The 16,653-nt window shown below is 49.1% G+C and overlaps 1 protein-coding gene and 1 long non-coding RNA gene across 2 annotated transcripts in view; one reads left to right on the top strand and one right to left on the bottom strand.

Annotated features, from left to right (window-relative positions):
• CRYBG2 (crystallin beta-gamma domain containing 2) overlaps nt 1-2,844 on the top strand; it is a 35,068-nt gene extending 32,224 nt beyond the window's left edge. Inside the window, exons 21-22 of the mRNA XM_073317733.1 lie at nt 274-433; nt 884-2,844. Coding sequence (XP_073173834.1) covers nt 274-433; nt 884-972 — 249 coding nt within the window. The 3' untranslated portion in view covers nt 973-2,844. The remainder of the gene's footprint in view (nt 1-273; nt 434-883) is intronic.
• A 3,363-nt stretch (nt 2,845-6,207) lies between these two features.
• LOC140900467 (uncharacterized) lies at nt 6,208-12,817 on the bottom strand. The gene is made up of 2 exons (XR_012155643.1): nt 12,643-12,817; nt 6,208-7,001 (listed from the first exon to the last, which is right to left on the bottom strand). It is a non-coding gene; the product is annotated as an uncharacterized lncRNA (long non-coding RNA).
• Between the last annotated feature and the right edge of the window lie 3,836 nt (nt 12,818-16,653).

The raw sequence follows: 16,653 nt of genomic DNA, 5'->3' as shown, positions 1-16,653 counted from the left end.
CCTGCGTACTCAGTTTCTGGGGTTACTCCCCAGCCCATTGGGGTGTGGGGCAGCCAGCAGAGAGCAGTGTGTGCCACTGGAAAAAGGCTCCCCCAGCACTGACGTCCCCCCTTCATCGGTTCCTCACTTGATATCGCAGGGAGGAATGTCCCTGGCACTTTGCACTGGACTTTATCTGTCCCTTACGGCCATGGCAAGTCTGAGCTTGGAAGGCCTGAGCTGGGCATGGGAGGTAGCAGAGGGGCTGACTGGTTTGGCTGTTGCCGGTTTCAGGTTGCCCCCACCATGAGCCTGCAGGTGATTGGTCTGGCCGGGAAAGGCGCCAAGGTGGTGCTGTGGGCTGAGAGCCGAGTTCCCCGCCAGACCTGGAGAATCGATTCTTTTGGGCGGATCTGTAGCCAGATGTTTGAGGACATGATCCTGGATGTGAAAGGTGAGGCTTGGGCCTGCCCACCGTCTGAATTCAGGGGGGGAAGGAGGGCACTTTCTCAGGTCCTCAATTCCACTCCCAAAATCTCTGGGCTTTGGCTGTGGCAGAGACAGCCCTGCCCAATGGGGATGGATCATTTCAGTGCTACGAAGGTTTTTGGGTGGAAAATTGTTTCTTCGAAAGGCGGGGCAGAGCGGGAAAACCCGTGGCTTTTTACTTCCCCATTGGAGACTGGTCAGAGGAGAGGCTACATGGCCGAGTGGCAGAGCCCAAGGGGCAAAATAAGGGCACTAAGCTACCAAAGAGGCGATTTCTCAGCTCCTGTAAATAGTGACTAAAAGCACTGGGTCCTAGCTGGGAGATTGGCAGGGGGTGGAGGAGAGGGCGGGGAAGAGGGAGAGAGAAAATACCTCCTATCTTTTCCCCATCAGACTCTCCCCTCTCTCCATGCAGGGGGCAGATTGTATGACCGAGATCACGCCATCCTCTGGGACGTGGCTGAGGAAAGATCCACGCAGATCTGGGACATACAAGTGCTCTAAGAGCTTACATTCAGGCCTGGATCCTGTTGGAGGTGCCACCAAGTGCCCCCAGCTCTTCCCACGGTCTTTCTGGGTTATCAGGGTTCCTTGCAAACTGGTTCAGGGGTGCTGCTACCAGAAAGTATCCCCTGCCCTGGAATGGAGCCTGGACAGGCACATGTCTCTGCAGCCTCTCCTCTGCCCGCTGGCCATTCTAGGGTTGTGACTACTCCAGTTCAACCCTTCGTCAATTCCAGGGATTGCCTGGGAGTGGAGGTGGCACTGGCTGTCCTGTTTCAGCATTCAGGGGCTCATCAGGACCTACCTGAACTATAGTGAATCACCTGTGAAGTGCCATGTGGTACCCGTGTGCACACGTGAGTGCCGTGCAATGGGCCATTTGGTGCCGAACCGGTTCTGGTGTGGCTGATTTGGGCTGTACGCCAAAGACTGAAACACAGACTCCTGCCCTGTCATGGCTTCCTAAGCCCCTGTATTTATGTGTGTGTCAGATACGATCCCTTTTCTAACACCAGCTCTCCGACTGGGTGCTCGGTTTGTATCACCAGTCGCACGCTAACACACTCGTTGAGCTGGTCTCTGAGATGCTGCTCAATGGATGGACGTGAGACACTACGGCAGGGGTTCTCAAACTGGGGGTTATTACTTGGGGGGGTCGCGAGCTGTCAGCCTCCATCCCAAACCCCGCTTCGCCTTCAGCATTTATAATAGTGTTAAATATAAAAAGATGTGTTTTTTAATTTATAAGGGGGGTTGCACTCAGATGCTAGCTGTGTGAAAGGGGTCACCAATACAAAAGTTTGAGAACCACTGCACTTGGGCCTTTCACACAAGGGAGGGATCACTGCACACAACCAGCTGCACACCTTAACAACATGGGAGCAGCCGCCGCGCACGCCCTCTTGTGTCCAGAGTGGCAATTGCAGGGTACATCATTTGTTGCATTTCCAGCTAGCATCCATCACTGGGGAGTATTTCCTAGCTGAGCATCTTAAAGCACTTTATAAACATTAATGAACTAAGCCTCACCATCCCCTATGGGGTTAGTAGCTCCCAATTTACATTTGGGGCAACTGAGCTGTACAGAGGTGAAATGTCTTCCCCAAGGTCCCACAACAGACAGAGCTAGGAATAAAAATCTGCTTTCCTGCTCCTATGCTGAGCACTAACCAGTGCTTCCAGGGTGCTGTTTATTAGCCTGCATGTGCTCTCCTCTGAACACTGTTTATTAAGTGTAGAGAATAAGCCCACCTGTCAATAAGGCGTCTGTGTGTCATATGAAGCTCTGAGGAAGTCTCAGATTTTGCTCAGGGTGACGCCTCTCTGTCCCATTCAGTAGTTCTGGCCGAGCTCCTTGAATGACCCTAGTCTCTTCAGTGACTTGGCTGTTGCCCGGCACTTGTTTAGTTGCCGTCCCCACATCAGGTGATATTGACTCGCCCTCTAGCATGTCACGTAGTAGAACCTCACAGCAGATCTCTGATGAAGCTTCGACCTCCAACCCACAACAGGCTGCAGTGCAGTCTCCTTCACCGTCATTGGAGTAGCATCTTCATTCAGCTGGTCTGCACCGAAACCTGCATCACCAGCCTTAGACATTGAGCCTGACTGCTACAACCTTCACTGACTCCAACTTCAGTCTCCCTGGACCTGTGCAATTCCTGAATGTACTGTCCCAACTTCAGGTGCGGATCTGTGGCTTTCGCTGCTCAAGACTGCACTTGTATTATACAAACACACACTCTCTCTTTCATATACATTCATGCTCTGGGCCACACAAAGCACTAGAAAAGGCCCGCAGAGCACAATCCTGCAGTAACCAGGAGAGAGATGGACTGCATGGGGTGGGGGAGGGTCTTTTCCACCTTTAATTTCTATGCTTGTATAAAATTTCACTTTATCTATAACAATAATACTGATACCTAGCTCTTCTATAGTGCTTTTCATCAGTAGATCTCAAAGCACTTTATAAAGGAGGGCAGTAGCAGTATCCCCATTTTACTTTACGATTAGAAACAGAGCAGACAAGCACGGTGGAAGGGAAAGTATTACACGCAGTCGCATGAGTACGTTTCCCCCCTGCCCCCAGAGATGGGTAGAGTTTATTCTTAGGGCAATGGATGCTTGTTGAGTTAATAAATAAACGCTCATTCTTGGGTTAGAAGAACACCGAAAAGAAAGCAGCAGCTTTTAAGACAAAGTGTAGGGCTACAATCCTGGATGGGCTGGGTTGTAGAATAATCCTCTCCTGCCCTGTTTTATTGTATTAATGCAGAATTCTCACCTCCATCATCAGCATTATTACCACTAGAGGTGAGCCAAATCCACCCTTCCTGACTCCTATTGGAGCTGGAGCTCTGGGCTGTTCCACATCTGGACCCAGATCTGAATTTTGGGGCTGAATTCTGCTCTAGCTACACTCGTACATTTCCTGATCACTCTCCAAGCTAACCCGTTCTAGGACAGGTCTATTTGCAGAGTTGCACCAGTCTAAGTAAAGATGTGATTTTTAAACTGACTTCGTTCAAAGGCTGTGTGGACACTCATTTCGTTTTAACCAGGCCTCCTTTGGTTTAGCTTAAATCGATCAGGGTGAGATCAAAATAAGCCACTTGCCAACTGAAATAAGAGTGTCTACACAGCCTTTTGCACCAGCTTCACAGTATCGGGGTAAAATCACAGCTGAAGTTAAAAGAAAAGGAGGACTTGTGGCACCTTAGAGACTAACAAATTTAGCTGAAGTTAAGGCACCTGGCTCGTGGAGACAAGCCCTTGATGTGTAGTTTCTTTATGGCTGCTGTACTCCCTCGTGACCTCTAGAGGCCACTCTTTGTTCACTAAGCATGTTGTGCAATAGTGCTGTGGATCTGGGGGGCGACAGGAAAGAGGTGTGCACAGCACAGTGTGGGTGCTATGGGGCTGGGAAGGGAGTTTCATTTGTTAGCTGCAATATTGCCCCTGTGCAGTCCCTACGAGCCAGACCCTCAGCTGGTGTAAATCAGCGTAGCTCAGTACAGCTGTGCTGATTTACACCAGTCGAAGGTCTGGCCCTAAACTCTGAGGCATGTGAATGGACTTGAGTGCACAGCCCAGCACCAAGCTGAACAGCAGAAGCCATTTAAATCCCTGAGATGATGAGCTAACAGGTTCTTAAATGCCGGCTTCCCTGTTTCGCTGTAGATGGGTGGCCTCATCTTGCGAGGAGCTCGGACTCTCAACGGTCAGTGAGGTGATCCTGGGTCACTGTTCAGTCCCTAGCTTATGCTAGATTTCAAGTGAGCTGTGAATTGATTTTAATAGTTTGGAGACTCAACGGGTCATCAAGCTTCTCTCTGGTGTGCGGGCCTCAGCCCATCCTCTGCAAGTGCAAACACAGCGCCCCAGACACCTGGCATATGGTGAGGGGGGGCCTCTCCTAACCACACGCCATATGCTAATACCAGAGGGATCCACATGATAGGAGGACCTAGGCAGATACAGCGTCAGCCCAAACGCAGTGCTCCGGGCTCCTAGGGCAGGGATCTTGGCCTCCTTGTGCACCCAAACCCGCAGCAACTAAACTGGGGGTGTGTGTGTGTGTGTGGAAATACTTTTAAAACGCCCATGGTTGGTGTGGGGTAAAGTTGGCCTTGATGAATGGCTTGAGAACATTACCCCCCCCCTCGCCCCCCAGTGTGCTGAGCCCTGGGATGAGAGAGCCATTGTTACACTTTGCAGCCAGGAAACCCCAGTCTATTTTAGTGGCCTGAGGCCGCTCAAGCTGTGTTGCAACTTTTCACACACTGCTTGTATGCAGTCCTTACATAGGAAACGCTGTATTTAGGAGGGCAGTGGGTGTCAGCACCATCCTCTTGCAAACTAAAGATGAGCCCACGCTGCAGACGGCTGATGGAAAGCCAGGGCTGAACTGTTCTCACAGACAGGGGTGTTTGGAGCTGGGTTTGTTTCGGGCCCGCCTGTAAGGCAGGCAGCGTCCCATTCCATGTTTCTGCAGTCCAGGCAGGGATTTAGAGATGTTTTACGTACAAAACTTATACTGCTTTAATTAAACTACTGTACCTTGAAAGGCTCTCTTTTGGCCACGTCTAGGTGAGAAAGTTGTGCTGGTTTCCCTAAAGGTATGGGTTGAAACCGATTCGCTGAACTGGGACAGCCCCTGGGCGGACACACTTCTTCCACTGAAAAGTGTGGCTTGTTTTGGCTTAGCGTACATTGATTTGGAATCAAATTTAAGCTAAACCACAATAAGTCATTCTTAAACCAGTTTAGCGAGGTACACACAGGGATGGAGGGAAGCAGATGAACTAAACATTAGGCAGAGTTGCCTAACAGATGAAAGCACGGGCCTTGGACAGAGGAGCTAGGGAGTATTAATGTGATACAGGTTGTGTGTAGACAAGCTTTGAATGTTTCCTTAGCCCACCGGTCCAACGTCCCTTTCCCCTCTCATGTGATCTTCAGTCTAAGTTGCTTTTTCAGTGTTCTCTATTCCAAAGGGCCGGGAGAGGAGCAACAATGTGCCGAGCCCTGGTCTTCACACAAGGGCACACAAGTTTAACTAAAGGTGTGATTTTAAACCAGTTTAGTTACATGAGTACAAGCCCTGTGTGGATAATTCATTTAAGTCTGGCTTGTATTGCTCTAGCATGCACCAGTAAAGGTACAGGTGTAAATAAGCCGCTCTACCCAGCTTTAAACTGATATGTGTGGCCGTATAAGGGGTTGTCTGTGCTTAACTAGCTTGGTTTTGAAACTGATTTTAAGTAGATTGGCGCAAGGTTATGTGTAGATAAGGTTTTAGCCTCTCTGTCTGGGTTTGCACTGTCACCATGTCCAGAGGGTATTTATGTGAGGGTGAAATGGGCAACTGAAGAACGCTCAGGCCAAATTCATACCTGCTGTAATTTCACTGAACTCAGAGTGACCTCAGCTACATCTCTGGCCCTGTGTGTCTAGAGCAGTGGTTTTCAAACTGGGGTACGCAGACTCCTAGGGGTACACAAGTTCTCGTCAGGGGGTATGTGAGAAAAATCCTGTAATGGTGGACAATGCATTTTATTTCGTAAGATTTAGCAATCTAACCATAGGAATAGTACGACCCTATCTCAGGTAGGGGTATGTGGGGTATGACATTATTTGGAAAGGGGAACTCAGCCTAAAAGTTTAAAAACAACTGGTCTAGAGGAATTTGATTCAGCTTTGATTCAAAAGAAGATGATGACACACACTCGGCAGTAAGAAAGCTTGTCTTTCATTTTATTAGGTTGAGCTGGCTGCCACTCTGCAGGGATCAGAAAGACCTCAAAGCATTTATATTGACATTAATTTCTCAAAGCATCAGAACATGTCTTCATGGAATGGGGATTGCTGCCCACTGCTGGGTGGGATGTCTCAGCACCAGGAGTTGATCTCTGTCTTCCAGTGGCTAGTCCTCGGGAACTTCAGATTAGTGCAATACATACACAAGCATGCAACAAAACACTCTTGTTGCAATCTCTGTCTCTTTGGAGAGGCCCATTCTGCACAGGAGCTGGTCAATCAATGGCAAGGCTCCTCAGGTGTTGCGGTGAGACATGCATCTGCCTATCCAATGCGATTCTAATGGGAAGCTCCATGCAAAGCTGGACTCTGCTGCCGGGATTCCATCGCAGTTGGTGGAATGAATGGCTCTGATGGGAAACAAGGAAAGAAGCCGATGGCTGCGAAGAAAAGGGCGCAGTGGGTGTGTTGCGGGAAGACTTCAGCTGGAGCCATAATGCTGGCTGGGTTACGCGGATTGGCAGGCTGCAGCAGGGTTGGCAGGCTCAGCATAGATTGGCAGGCTCAGCAAAGAGGCTGAGATGGTGGCAGGCAGAAGGCAGCGTTGACATCTCTCTGGGGAGTGAAGTGCAGGGGGCTCATTTTGCTTGGAGGAGGTAAACTGCTGCCAAGGCAGACACCAGCAAAAGAGAAGGTGGCACACAGCAGGGTGTGCCCAGGCTCTGTCTGGGATTTTCCTGGTTCGGTTTACTTGTCACAGTGGGTGTTCCCTGGAAGAGCAATCAGAAAGGCTATTAGAGTAAGGCAGTGGCCCTGTGTCATTCCCAGGCAGTCCCATGCTGAATAGCTGTGAGGATACTGGGCCTTCCTCATTCAGATCAAGATATTGTGACAAAGCTCTGTCCTTGCCTCCATGGGTCCCGTGTTTCCTGGAGGATTTTGCTAGCCTCAGAGGCTCACTGTGACCCTCCACGTAGCCCTTCTCACTCTAGAGACAAGGGCCACAGTCTACTGAGCCATTTTCATCATAAGCCAGCGAGGGAGGTGAGGAGAAGTTATCCTTCCTTGCACAGTTTCTGTTGTCTCCCAGTCTCAGTGATTAATCAGGGGGCAAAGGTCGGAGGGGGAGCCCGGACCCACCCTCTACTCCGGGCTCCAGCCCAGGGACCCTAATAGCATCAACTATGGTAGCTGACCTTTTAGAAACATGACATGTACAATTCCCCCACAGCAGCCCTCACTTTCTCAAGCTCCACTTCACCCTTACCTCAGGGTCTCCTTCCTTGTGCCTGATATGGTGTGTACTACTCAGCCTCTCCAACAGCACAACTTCCTCCCACAGCTCCTGACATGCACCCCCACCTGACTAACTGGGAGGCTTTTAACTAGTTTCAGCCAGCCCCTGATTGGCTTCAGCTGTCCCAATCAACGTAGCCTTCTCCCTGCCTTCTGGAAAGTTCTTCATTGGCCCCAGGTGTCTTAATTGACCTGGAGCAGCTGCCATTTCACTTATCCTGGTACCATGGATTTGTTTAGCCTGGAGCTAATATATCTATCTCCCACTACTTTTCCATAGCCATCTGGCCTTGCCCCGTCACAATATGAATGTGGGATTTGCCATAATGGCTCTAACCGATTGGTCCTCATAACCCAGTATCCCGCCTCTGGCCCTGAGCAGTGCCTGACACTTCAGAGAAAGGGATAAAGAACCTTAACAAACCTGAGCAATTGTGCAATGCTGCATAGGCAGTGGTGGGAGCTCCTTCCTGACCCCACCGGGCAACCAGCTTACGTTTTGAAGCATGAGTCTCGTTTATCCTGATCTCACCTTGCACGTGTTATTAATGGTCATAACAGCATCCGTACCATTTTAAAAGCCAGCCTCAGGTTGTGACTCTGGGATGTCATGTAGCAGAGACATACAGTTCCCTTGGTGAGGGATGTAGTCTGAGGCTGCGGGCAGAGTACCACCGTTCTCAGGTCCCACCCTTCCCTAAGGGACAGTGTTAAAGAATCCTCAGTATCTCCCTCTCCTCATTCTGCTGCTTTACAATCTGTAAGCAATCAGTCCTCACCATAGGTACATAAGTGTCATTATCCCTGTTTCACAGAGGATGGAATTAAGGCACACAGGGGAAGTGACGTTCTCAATGCTACCAAGTGTCTGTGAGGGGCTCAGAACTCCCCCCATTCTAGCCATGTGCTCAGTCTAAGTCATGCTGCCTAGACCCACCCTGCTCTCTCTGCGGCTAGAACGTGTCCCAGCAGAATTCTAGTTGGGCCAGTTTGGCTCGAGAAGCGTCCTCTGTCCCAACCAGCAGAGCAGATATCTTGTTGAGGACCTGCAAGCCTCCAACACTGTGCAGCCAAGACCTCAAGGCTGTGGTTTCCAGTGCATAAAACAATTCCAGCCCTGAAACCAGCTTCCTGTTATGTAGCAGTTCTCCTTTTGCACACCCACAGTGCGCCTGACTGCAGAGGAAATCCAGAGAGAAGCAAGAGAGGTCATCAACAGACAGAGAAGAGCAAACTAGAGAAAGGAGAAATAGGAGAGACCTGCTGGATCACTCAGGAGCTTTGCCCCATCTACTCTGCAGCGATTCGGTTGTAGGAACTTCTACCACTTCCCTGTCAGACCAGCCCACTACATGGGAGCCTCGCTTATCTTTTCTGAGACAGTTTCTCCTTTTTGTTACGTTGTTGTAAACCTGGAGCAAGTCATTGGGCACCCTCTCTGGAGCCCCTCTAGATTTTCACCAATGCAACTGGAAAATAATTTAGTTCTTTCTTCATTTTGTCCCATTATTTGTATGTATTATTCTCTGTAGGTTCTTATTCCATGCATGCCTGAGCGCCTCCTAGCAGTACAGTGAGTGACATGATTACCATCTGTCACGTGGTGTTTGTTCTCGTATCTCGTCTAGTGAAACACTCTTGGAAAGTGGGGGAGGCGGTGGACGAGGAACCCATGTACCTGCCACCCAGAGGTCAGGGGGAACTCCGGCAACAGCAATGGCTGTGGAACTAGACCATGACATGGGAAGAGACCCAGTGATCATAAAAAAGCAGGGCTGGAAGAGACCTTAGGAGGCCATCTAGTTCAGCTCCCCCTGCTCCCACCTCACTGAGGCAGGCTGGGAATGATGAGCTCAGCTGCAGGGAAAATATCACACCGAGAGGAACCCGAGCACGGGGAAAACAGTGGGAAAGGAAGGGCCTGCTTTTTCCAAGGAGGAACATCAAAACTACCTGACTCTATCAGACTAGGGGCAATTTAGCCAAGGCTCTAACAGTGGCCAGTCCCAGCTGCTTCAGAGGAAGGTGCAAGAAACCCTGCCGTAGGCAGGTCGTCCATAGAGAAAGTTTCTTCTGAACCCCCATTAGTTAATGGCAGACTTATGTCCTGGAGTATGAACTCTATTTCTCTTAGGTACTCATCTGGTCCCACTACTGGAGAGCCTAGCATAGGGGTGGGCAAACTTTTTGGCCCGAGGGCCACATCGGGGAATAGAAATTGTGTGGCAGGCCATGAATGCTCACAAAATTGGGGTTGAGATGCGGGAGGGAGTATGGGCTCTGGGGTGAGGCTGGGGATGAGGAGTTTGGGGTGTAGGAGGGTGCTCCGGGCTGGGACTGAGGGGTTCGGAGGACGGGAGGGAGATCATGGCTGAGGCAGGGGTGCAGGAAGGGGTGCAGGTTCCGGCTGGGGGTTTGGAGAGCGGGAGGGGGATCACAGCTGGGGCAGGGGGTTGGGGAGAGGCTCGAGGGTTGCAGGCTCCGAGCAGCGCTTAGCTCACGCGGCTCCCGGAATCAGTGCCATGTCCCTTCTCTGGCTACCATTGGAGTGCACAGGAGCCGGAGCGGGACCATTCCGCGGCTTCCAGGAGCCACGTGCGGCCCCCGACCCAGTGCCCCGGCTGGAGTGGGACTGAGCTGCATGATGCAGCCCCTGACCCAGCGCCCCGACCAGAGTGGGGCAGAGCCGCGTGGTCCGGCCCCCAACCCAACTGTCACGAAGTCCCCGGGCGATGCTCTGGAACTGCTCCCCAGGAAGCCAGTCAGGACTCTGGGGAAGTCTCCTTTCTGTGAGCAGCCTGTCTTCAGGACACACAGCTCACACAGCTTCCACCTTCCTGGGTCTGACCTCGGAGCATTCAGCATCCTCTGCCCCTCCGTGTGCTTCCCACAGCGAGTCCGCCCAGGCGGGCTCCTGGGGAAGCTAGAAGATCCTGCCTCCCAACTCCGCAGTCAGACGTGACTCTCAGCCAGCCAGTAAAACAGAAGGTTTATTAGACGACAGGAACATGGTCTAAAACAGAGCTTGTAGGTGCAGAGAACAGGACCCCTCAGCTGGGTCCATTTTGGGGGGCAGTGAGCCAGACAACCACGTCTGCACTTCACTCCATGTCCCCAGCCAGCCCCAAACTGACTCACTCTCCAGCCCCCGCTCCTCTGGGCTTTGTCCCTTTCCCGGGCCAGGAGGACACCTGATTCCTTTGTTCCCCAACCCTTTAGCTCTCACCTTGCAGGAGGAAAGAGCCAGGCCATCAGTTGCCAGGAAACAGGGTGTTGGCCATTCTCTGTGTCCAGATCCCTGCACAAACCTGCCCTCTAGGGCTCTGCAACGATCATACACCCTTATCCCACCACCTAGATACTTAAGAACTGCATAGGGGAAACTGAGGCACCCCTACACTATTCAGAGGAAACATTAAGAACAGTCCCGCTTCGTCACACCAGCGCCCCAGCTGGAGTGCTGGAGCAGGGCCGAGCCGCATGCTGTGGCTTGCGAGCTGTAGTTTGCCCTCCCCGACCTACTTGCATAGACAATAAGACTCCAATCCCGCAATTTACAAAGGGTGGGTGGAGGCTTGCACCCGCACGGAGGGATGGCTCAGTGGTTTGAGCATTGGCCTGCTAAACCCAGGGTTATGAGTTCAATCCTTGCGGGGGCCATGTAGGGATCTGAGGCAAAAATTGAGGATTGGTCCTGCTTTGAGCAGGGGGTTGGACAAGATGATCTCCTGAGGTCCCTTCCAACTCTGATATTCCATGAAGTCAGCGGGGCTCTGGGAGGCTGCAGGGATCTGTCAACGTGCAAAAAATTACAGGATTGGGGGGGGCCTTAGACGAAATGAGCAGCTGAGCCCAAATCTGTATTATTATTTTTGATTAGTCACTGTCTACACCTGCAAATACAGGGATTTGCATTGCAGCCTGTTGATTTATTCAGTTTATCCACTGCCTAGTCACCCCTCTAGGCACCTCTCAGCATTTTAAACTGATCGTTAAATATCTCACATGGAGCCATACAGTATTTCATTTGAAATTTCCACTAATTCAAATACCATTGAAAGATTCTCCCACCAAAGAAAAACACCGATCCTTTTATTCAGCTGTAACATGAGCCCCTGCTCAGCCCCTCTGCCTATAAACCCCCAACCTCCTTAACAGCCTACCAGAAGACATGGGCTTCACGGCATGCCTGAAAAATTAATAGATCCGGGCTCTGGGAGGTCACAGTTTAACTTAGTTACGAATGATCTGGAGAAGGGGTTGAGCAAGGAGGTGGCAAAATTGATGGGTGACATGGAGGGTGGGCCACCCTATCTCTAGAAAGATACGTGAACAGAGTGGGTCTAGAGACCGGAGACAAAAATTACTTAGATAGCTGGAAAGACCTCCCTCCTTGTGAGGAGAGATTGAAAGGCCTGGGATTGTTTAGTTTACAGATGCAGGGGGCCGGCAAAGGGAGAGATTGGGGATTGATATGGGGATAAAAGCACCTCACTGGGGTGTTGTGAGGATAAATACGTTAAAGATGGTGACAGGTTTCAGAGTAGCAGCCGTGTTAGTCTGTATTCGCAAAAAGAAAAGGAGGACTTGTGGCACCTTAGAGACTAACAAATTTATCTGAGCATAAGCTTTTGTGAGCTACAGCTCATTTCATCGGATGATTCATCAGATGATTCACTTCAAAGATGATGAGACACTCAGATGCTACGGTAATGAGGGACAGAGACATACCATAGATAAATGATTATTTGTACCGCACCTAGCACAATGGGCAAAGCATTAAGTGCTATGGTAAGACAAATAATAAGTAACATCTATGGGTGGGGTTGGAAGGAGAGAAATTAAGATATAAACAATACTGGTAAATAAAATGTCTTTTTAAAACTCATGTGATGCTCATATACTATGGGGGTGAGCATGGTGTAAAAACCAGATTGAATTAGATTAAGGTAAAACATAGATTAAAAAGATAAAATAAAATAGGATGACAGAGACAAATGGACACGGGTCAGTTGCCCCAGCACCCAGCCCCATTTAGCTGATCAGGGCTCAGCTGACCCAATTATGGTTTTGGTGGAATTTGGTCTCCACCTGAACCATTTGGGCTGGTCTTACCGTTTCAGCAGAGGTTAAAGTCATCAAGAGAAGAGCAGTGACAAGCAGGACAGTCTTCATGTTAAACCTCTATGAGTGAGATGCAACGTGTGCAAGGAAGCGTCCTCTTCTGCCCACACCAGAACAGAAACAGAAGCTTTAAGTTTGCCTGTTGAGAAGCAGAGAGCTCTCACCAATCAAACCCCTTGCAGCCTCCCTGACATGCCTTACTTGGGCTGCTGTTCAGAGTGGATTTACCGTTACAATGTTTAAAATTTAAAACATTTATTTTCTGATCATGACACCCCCAATATCCCCCCCTTCCCAAAACCAGGATAGTAGCATTAATAAAATCACAGCTTCTCAGCATGGGCAATTCATCAACCAAAATTAAAACTAGCCATGGGGTTCATGTACCAGTGGCTCAAGCGGACATTCCGAACTTGCACATCTGGATTTGGAGAGGTGACTGGCAGCTAGTTGGGTTTGTTTCTGTGGAGCGTGGTGGTGGTGCTTATCAGGGGGCTGGTTAAGAGGCTTTGGGCATCTGGAGGGCTTGGGTTGACTCTCTTGCAGATATGCCAAACCCTTGAAAAAACCGCAGAAATTGGGCTAGTTTTCGGTTTGTAGCTTTTTGCTTGTTTGGCCTGTAGCTTGTTGTAGCTTGTTGCTTCTTTTTTCTGATCGGCTCCCAGCAAGCAGAGGCAAGGGACGGCAAGCCAGGGATAAGGGGGGAAGAGAGTTGGGGTGCACAGTGGGCCTACCACAGTCCCAGATTGCACGCTGTGGGGATCTAGACACATAGAGTGTTGGGGTTCTTAGGGATTGGCTTGTTTTGGCCTTGTTTTGAAATGGGATTAGCTTGATTTTTGGCTTATTATGAAAGTCAGGGTGCTTATTTACTGCGTGAAAGTTGGTAACTGTGCTCTCTTGATACTGCAAGAAGGAGCAACAGAAGAGTTTCGCATCTGGGACGGGGGTTCTGCAGGGATCCCAGATCACAAGGCTCTTCAGGCCAGTTTGTCAGTCTTTTCTTTTCCCTACATTTCAGGAAGTGCATGGTTCCCAAAGCACAGGGCCACATGGGGCTGACAATGGCTTGGAGAGGATGGGGGTGAATCTACACTTAAGTGTTGATTCCCCCACTCTCATGCTCAAATTTTTCTAGAAACCTCAAAACCTTCAAAACTGCCACCTATCTCCTAGGCCTCAGGTGACAAAATGAGAGTTTTGCCGTTTTCTCCTAAAATCATAAATCAGCTCAGGCTCACTGGGATGTTTGCAAACATCAGCCAAACTTTCAGCTAAACTGGCCTGAATTTCCGGTTTGTTAACTAAGCCTCTTATTTTTCAACCGAAAAGTAGAAATAGATTCAACTGGAAAATTCAGATCCAAACTGCGACCCCACAACGTTCAGTGGTGCTTTGATCTGGGGTGAGGGATAGTTCAGCCCCATCTCTCTTAAAAACATTTAAAAGTATATTTTGAAGCTTGCTCATGACGAAAAGCATTTCCTAACTCATGAATTTGGACTGTTGTACTGAGCTACAGGTACCACGGGAAGGAGCATCATTATCTAGAAAGATGACAGATGAGATTAGACAGAGCATAATAACATTTCCTTTTAAATGTCAGTAATATCTATTCAAAGCCAATAAGCTTCATCCTGAGTTTACACCAGTTTCACCAGTTTTACACCAGGGTAACTCCACTGACTTAGGTGGATTTACTCCCGAGTCACACTTGTCCAAGAAAGAAGAATTAGGCCCAGCCTGTTTTGTGCCTTTTTAAGGCAGCTTGAAAAAAGTAACTGACCAAAATATTTCAGATAAAACGCACCCACTGGATTTCTTTGTGCGTATGGCAGGTTTCAGAGTAGCAGCCGTGTTAGTCTGTATTCGCAAAAAGAAAAGGAGGACTTGTGGCACCTTAGAGACTAACCAATTTATTAGAGCATAAGCTTTCGTGAGCTACAGCTCACTTCATCAGATGCATATCGTGGAAACTGCAGCAGACTTTATATATACACAGAGAATATGAACCAATACCTCCTCCCACCCCACTGTCCTGCTGGTGGGGTTTGGGGGGGTGGAGGGTGAGAAAACCTGGATTTGTGCTGGAAATGGCCCACCTGATGATCACTTTAGATAAGCTATTACCAGCAGGACAGTGGGGTGGGAGGAGGTATTGGTTCATATTCTCTGTGTATATATAAAGTCTGCTGCAGTTTCCACGATATGCATCTGATGAAGTGAGCTGTAGCTCACGAAAGCTTATGCTCTAATAAATTGGTTAGTCTCTAAGGTGCCACAAGTCCTCCTTTTCTTTTTGTGCGTATGAAATGTATCAGATTCTGGAAAGGGAAAGATTTAACATACAATATCTGAAAGAAACAGAAAATGCAGAAGCTAGTGCTTTAGCTGTTTTAGATCTTTGTTGACGGTTTCCGTCAGCAGAAGAGTTGAAATGAAAGTCTGTTGGTGGAGGTTACCAGACCGTGAAAGGGTAATTCTCAGCACATGTTTCAAATTCAGCAGGCCAGATCCTGAGCTGTTGTCAGTTGTTGGCATAGCTTCAATGGAAGATCTTTTCCCAAAAAATACGTCAGAGAAGGGTTCCCCAGAAATGGCATGATGACAACCAAACAGCTGTCTTGGATATTTCAAAGATTTTGTTTATAGAAAAAAGAAAAGGAGCACTTGTGGCACCTTAGAGACTAACAAATTTATTTGAGCATAAGCTTTCGTGAGCTACAGCTCACTTCATCGGATGCATCCCTTTTCTTTTTGTGAATACAGACGAACACGGCTGCTACTCTGAAACCTTTGTTTATAGAGTTTTTCAAATGTTACACAGACAAAACAAGCTGTGTGGATCAGAGAAGGAACACAGGAAGAAAGAAACAGTCAAAAAAAAAAAAGTGAGAGGGAGAAAAAACTATGAAAATACAACTAAAAAGGTATCTTCATGACCCTCACGGATCTGTTTGTGGATAAGGGAGGGAGTGCAAATCCATTGACATAAACCTTGAATGATCAGTTCATAAAGTTGAAAACTGTCAGCAGTGGGTTTTTTTTAACAGATTCTAAAAAAGAATAATTTCTAAGTTAAAGCTCATGAGTAAAATCTGACACTTACTGGTGGGAGATGTGGGGAAATGGAACAATAGCAACAAAAAAGCATTGCCAACCCCTACATTCATAAATCATGAGTCAGGCCACCCAAAATCATGAGACTGACTTAAAAATCATGGGAGTTTTAGAACAATAAATTTTGCATCCTTTTTATTTGCATTCTGGTTTTGTAGCTTTTTAGGGTTCATCTTTTCTCCACAATCACGAGGGCTGGAATCTCTGTATTTTGTTTAACGAAATTGTGAGACTTTCAAGAACACTGCAAGAGTTGGCAATTCTTAATGCTTAAAGCACAGGACCAGACCAGAGGTGATCTGGGTTCTGGTGTGCGGCATGACCTTGGGCAAGTTGCTTTCCCTCTGTGTGCCTCAGAGTTATCATCTGTACTGTGGGGAAAGTATTGCTTCCCTGGGGTGGGTTGTGAAGATTAACCCTCTGACATACCTGAGGCTCAGAAAAGCCTATACACAGAACAGCATGCAGCTGTCCCATGAGCCATCCTGTGGGCACAGGGTGAGTGTCGAGCTGGGGAGGAATGCCTGCTGGAGCAGTGCGTCTCCTAGGATGGCACACAGACTCATAGGACCTCAGGGTTGGAAGAGACCTCAGGAGGTCATCTCGTCCAACCCCCTGCTCAAAGCAGGGCCAATCCCCAATTTTTGCCCCCGATCCCTAAACGGCCCCCTCAAGGATTGAGCTCACAACCCTGGGTTTAGCAGGCCAACGCTCAAACCACTGAGCTATCCCTCCCCCCCCCGCCGCTGCAGTACACAGGGCGACGAGGGAATTAGCCAGGAGCCCGGGGCCGGCTGTGGGGGGGTCACAGCAGGCTCACAAGTGGGGGCCCTGCCACAGTCCTTGGGCATGGGGATCCCTGGGCTCGGCCCCATTAACATG

The sequence above is a fragment of the Lepidochelys kempii genome, chromosome 19, assembly GCF_965140265.1.
Source record: "Lepidochelys kempii isolate rLepKem1 chromosome 19, rLepKem1.hap2, whole genome shotgun sequence".
NCBI classification, from domain to species: domain Eukaryota; kingdom Metazoa; phylum Chordata; order Testudines; family Cheloniidae; genus Lepidochelys; species Lepidochelys kempii.
This window is presented reverse-complemented; position numbering and strand designations above follow the sequence as displayed.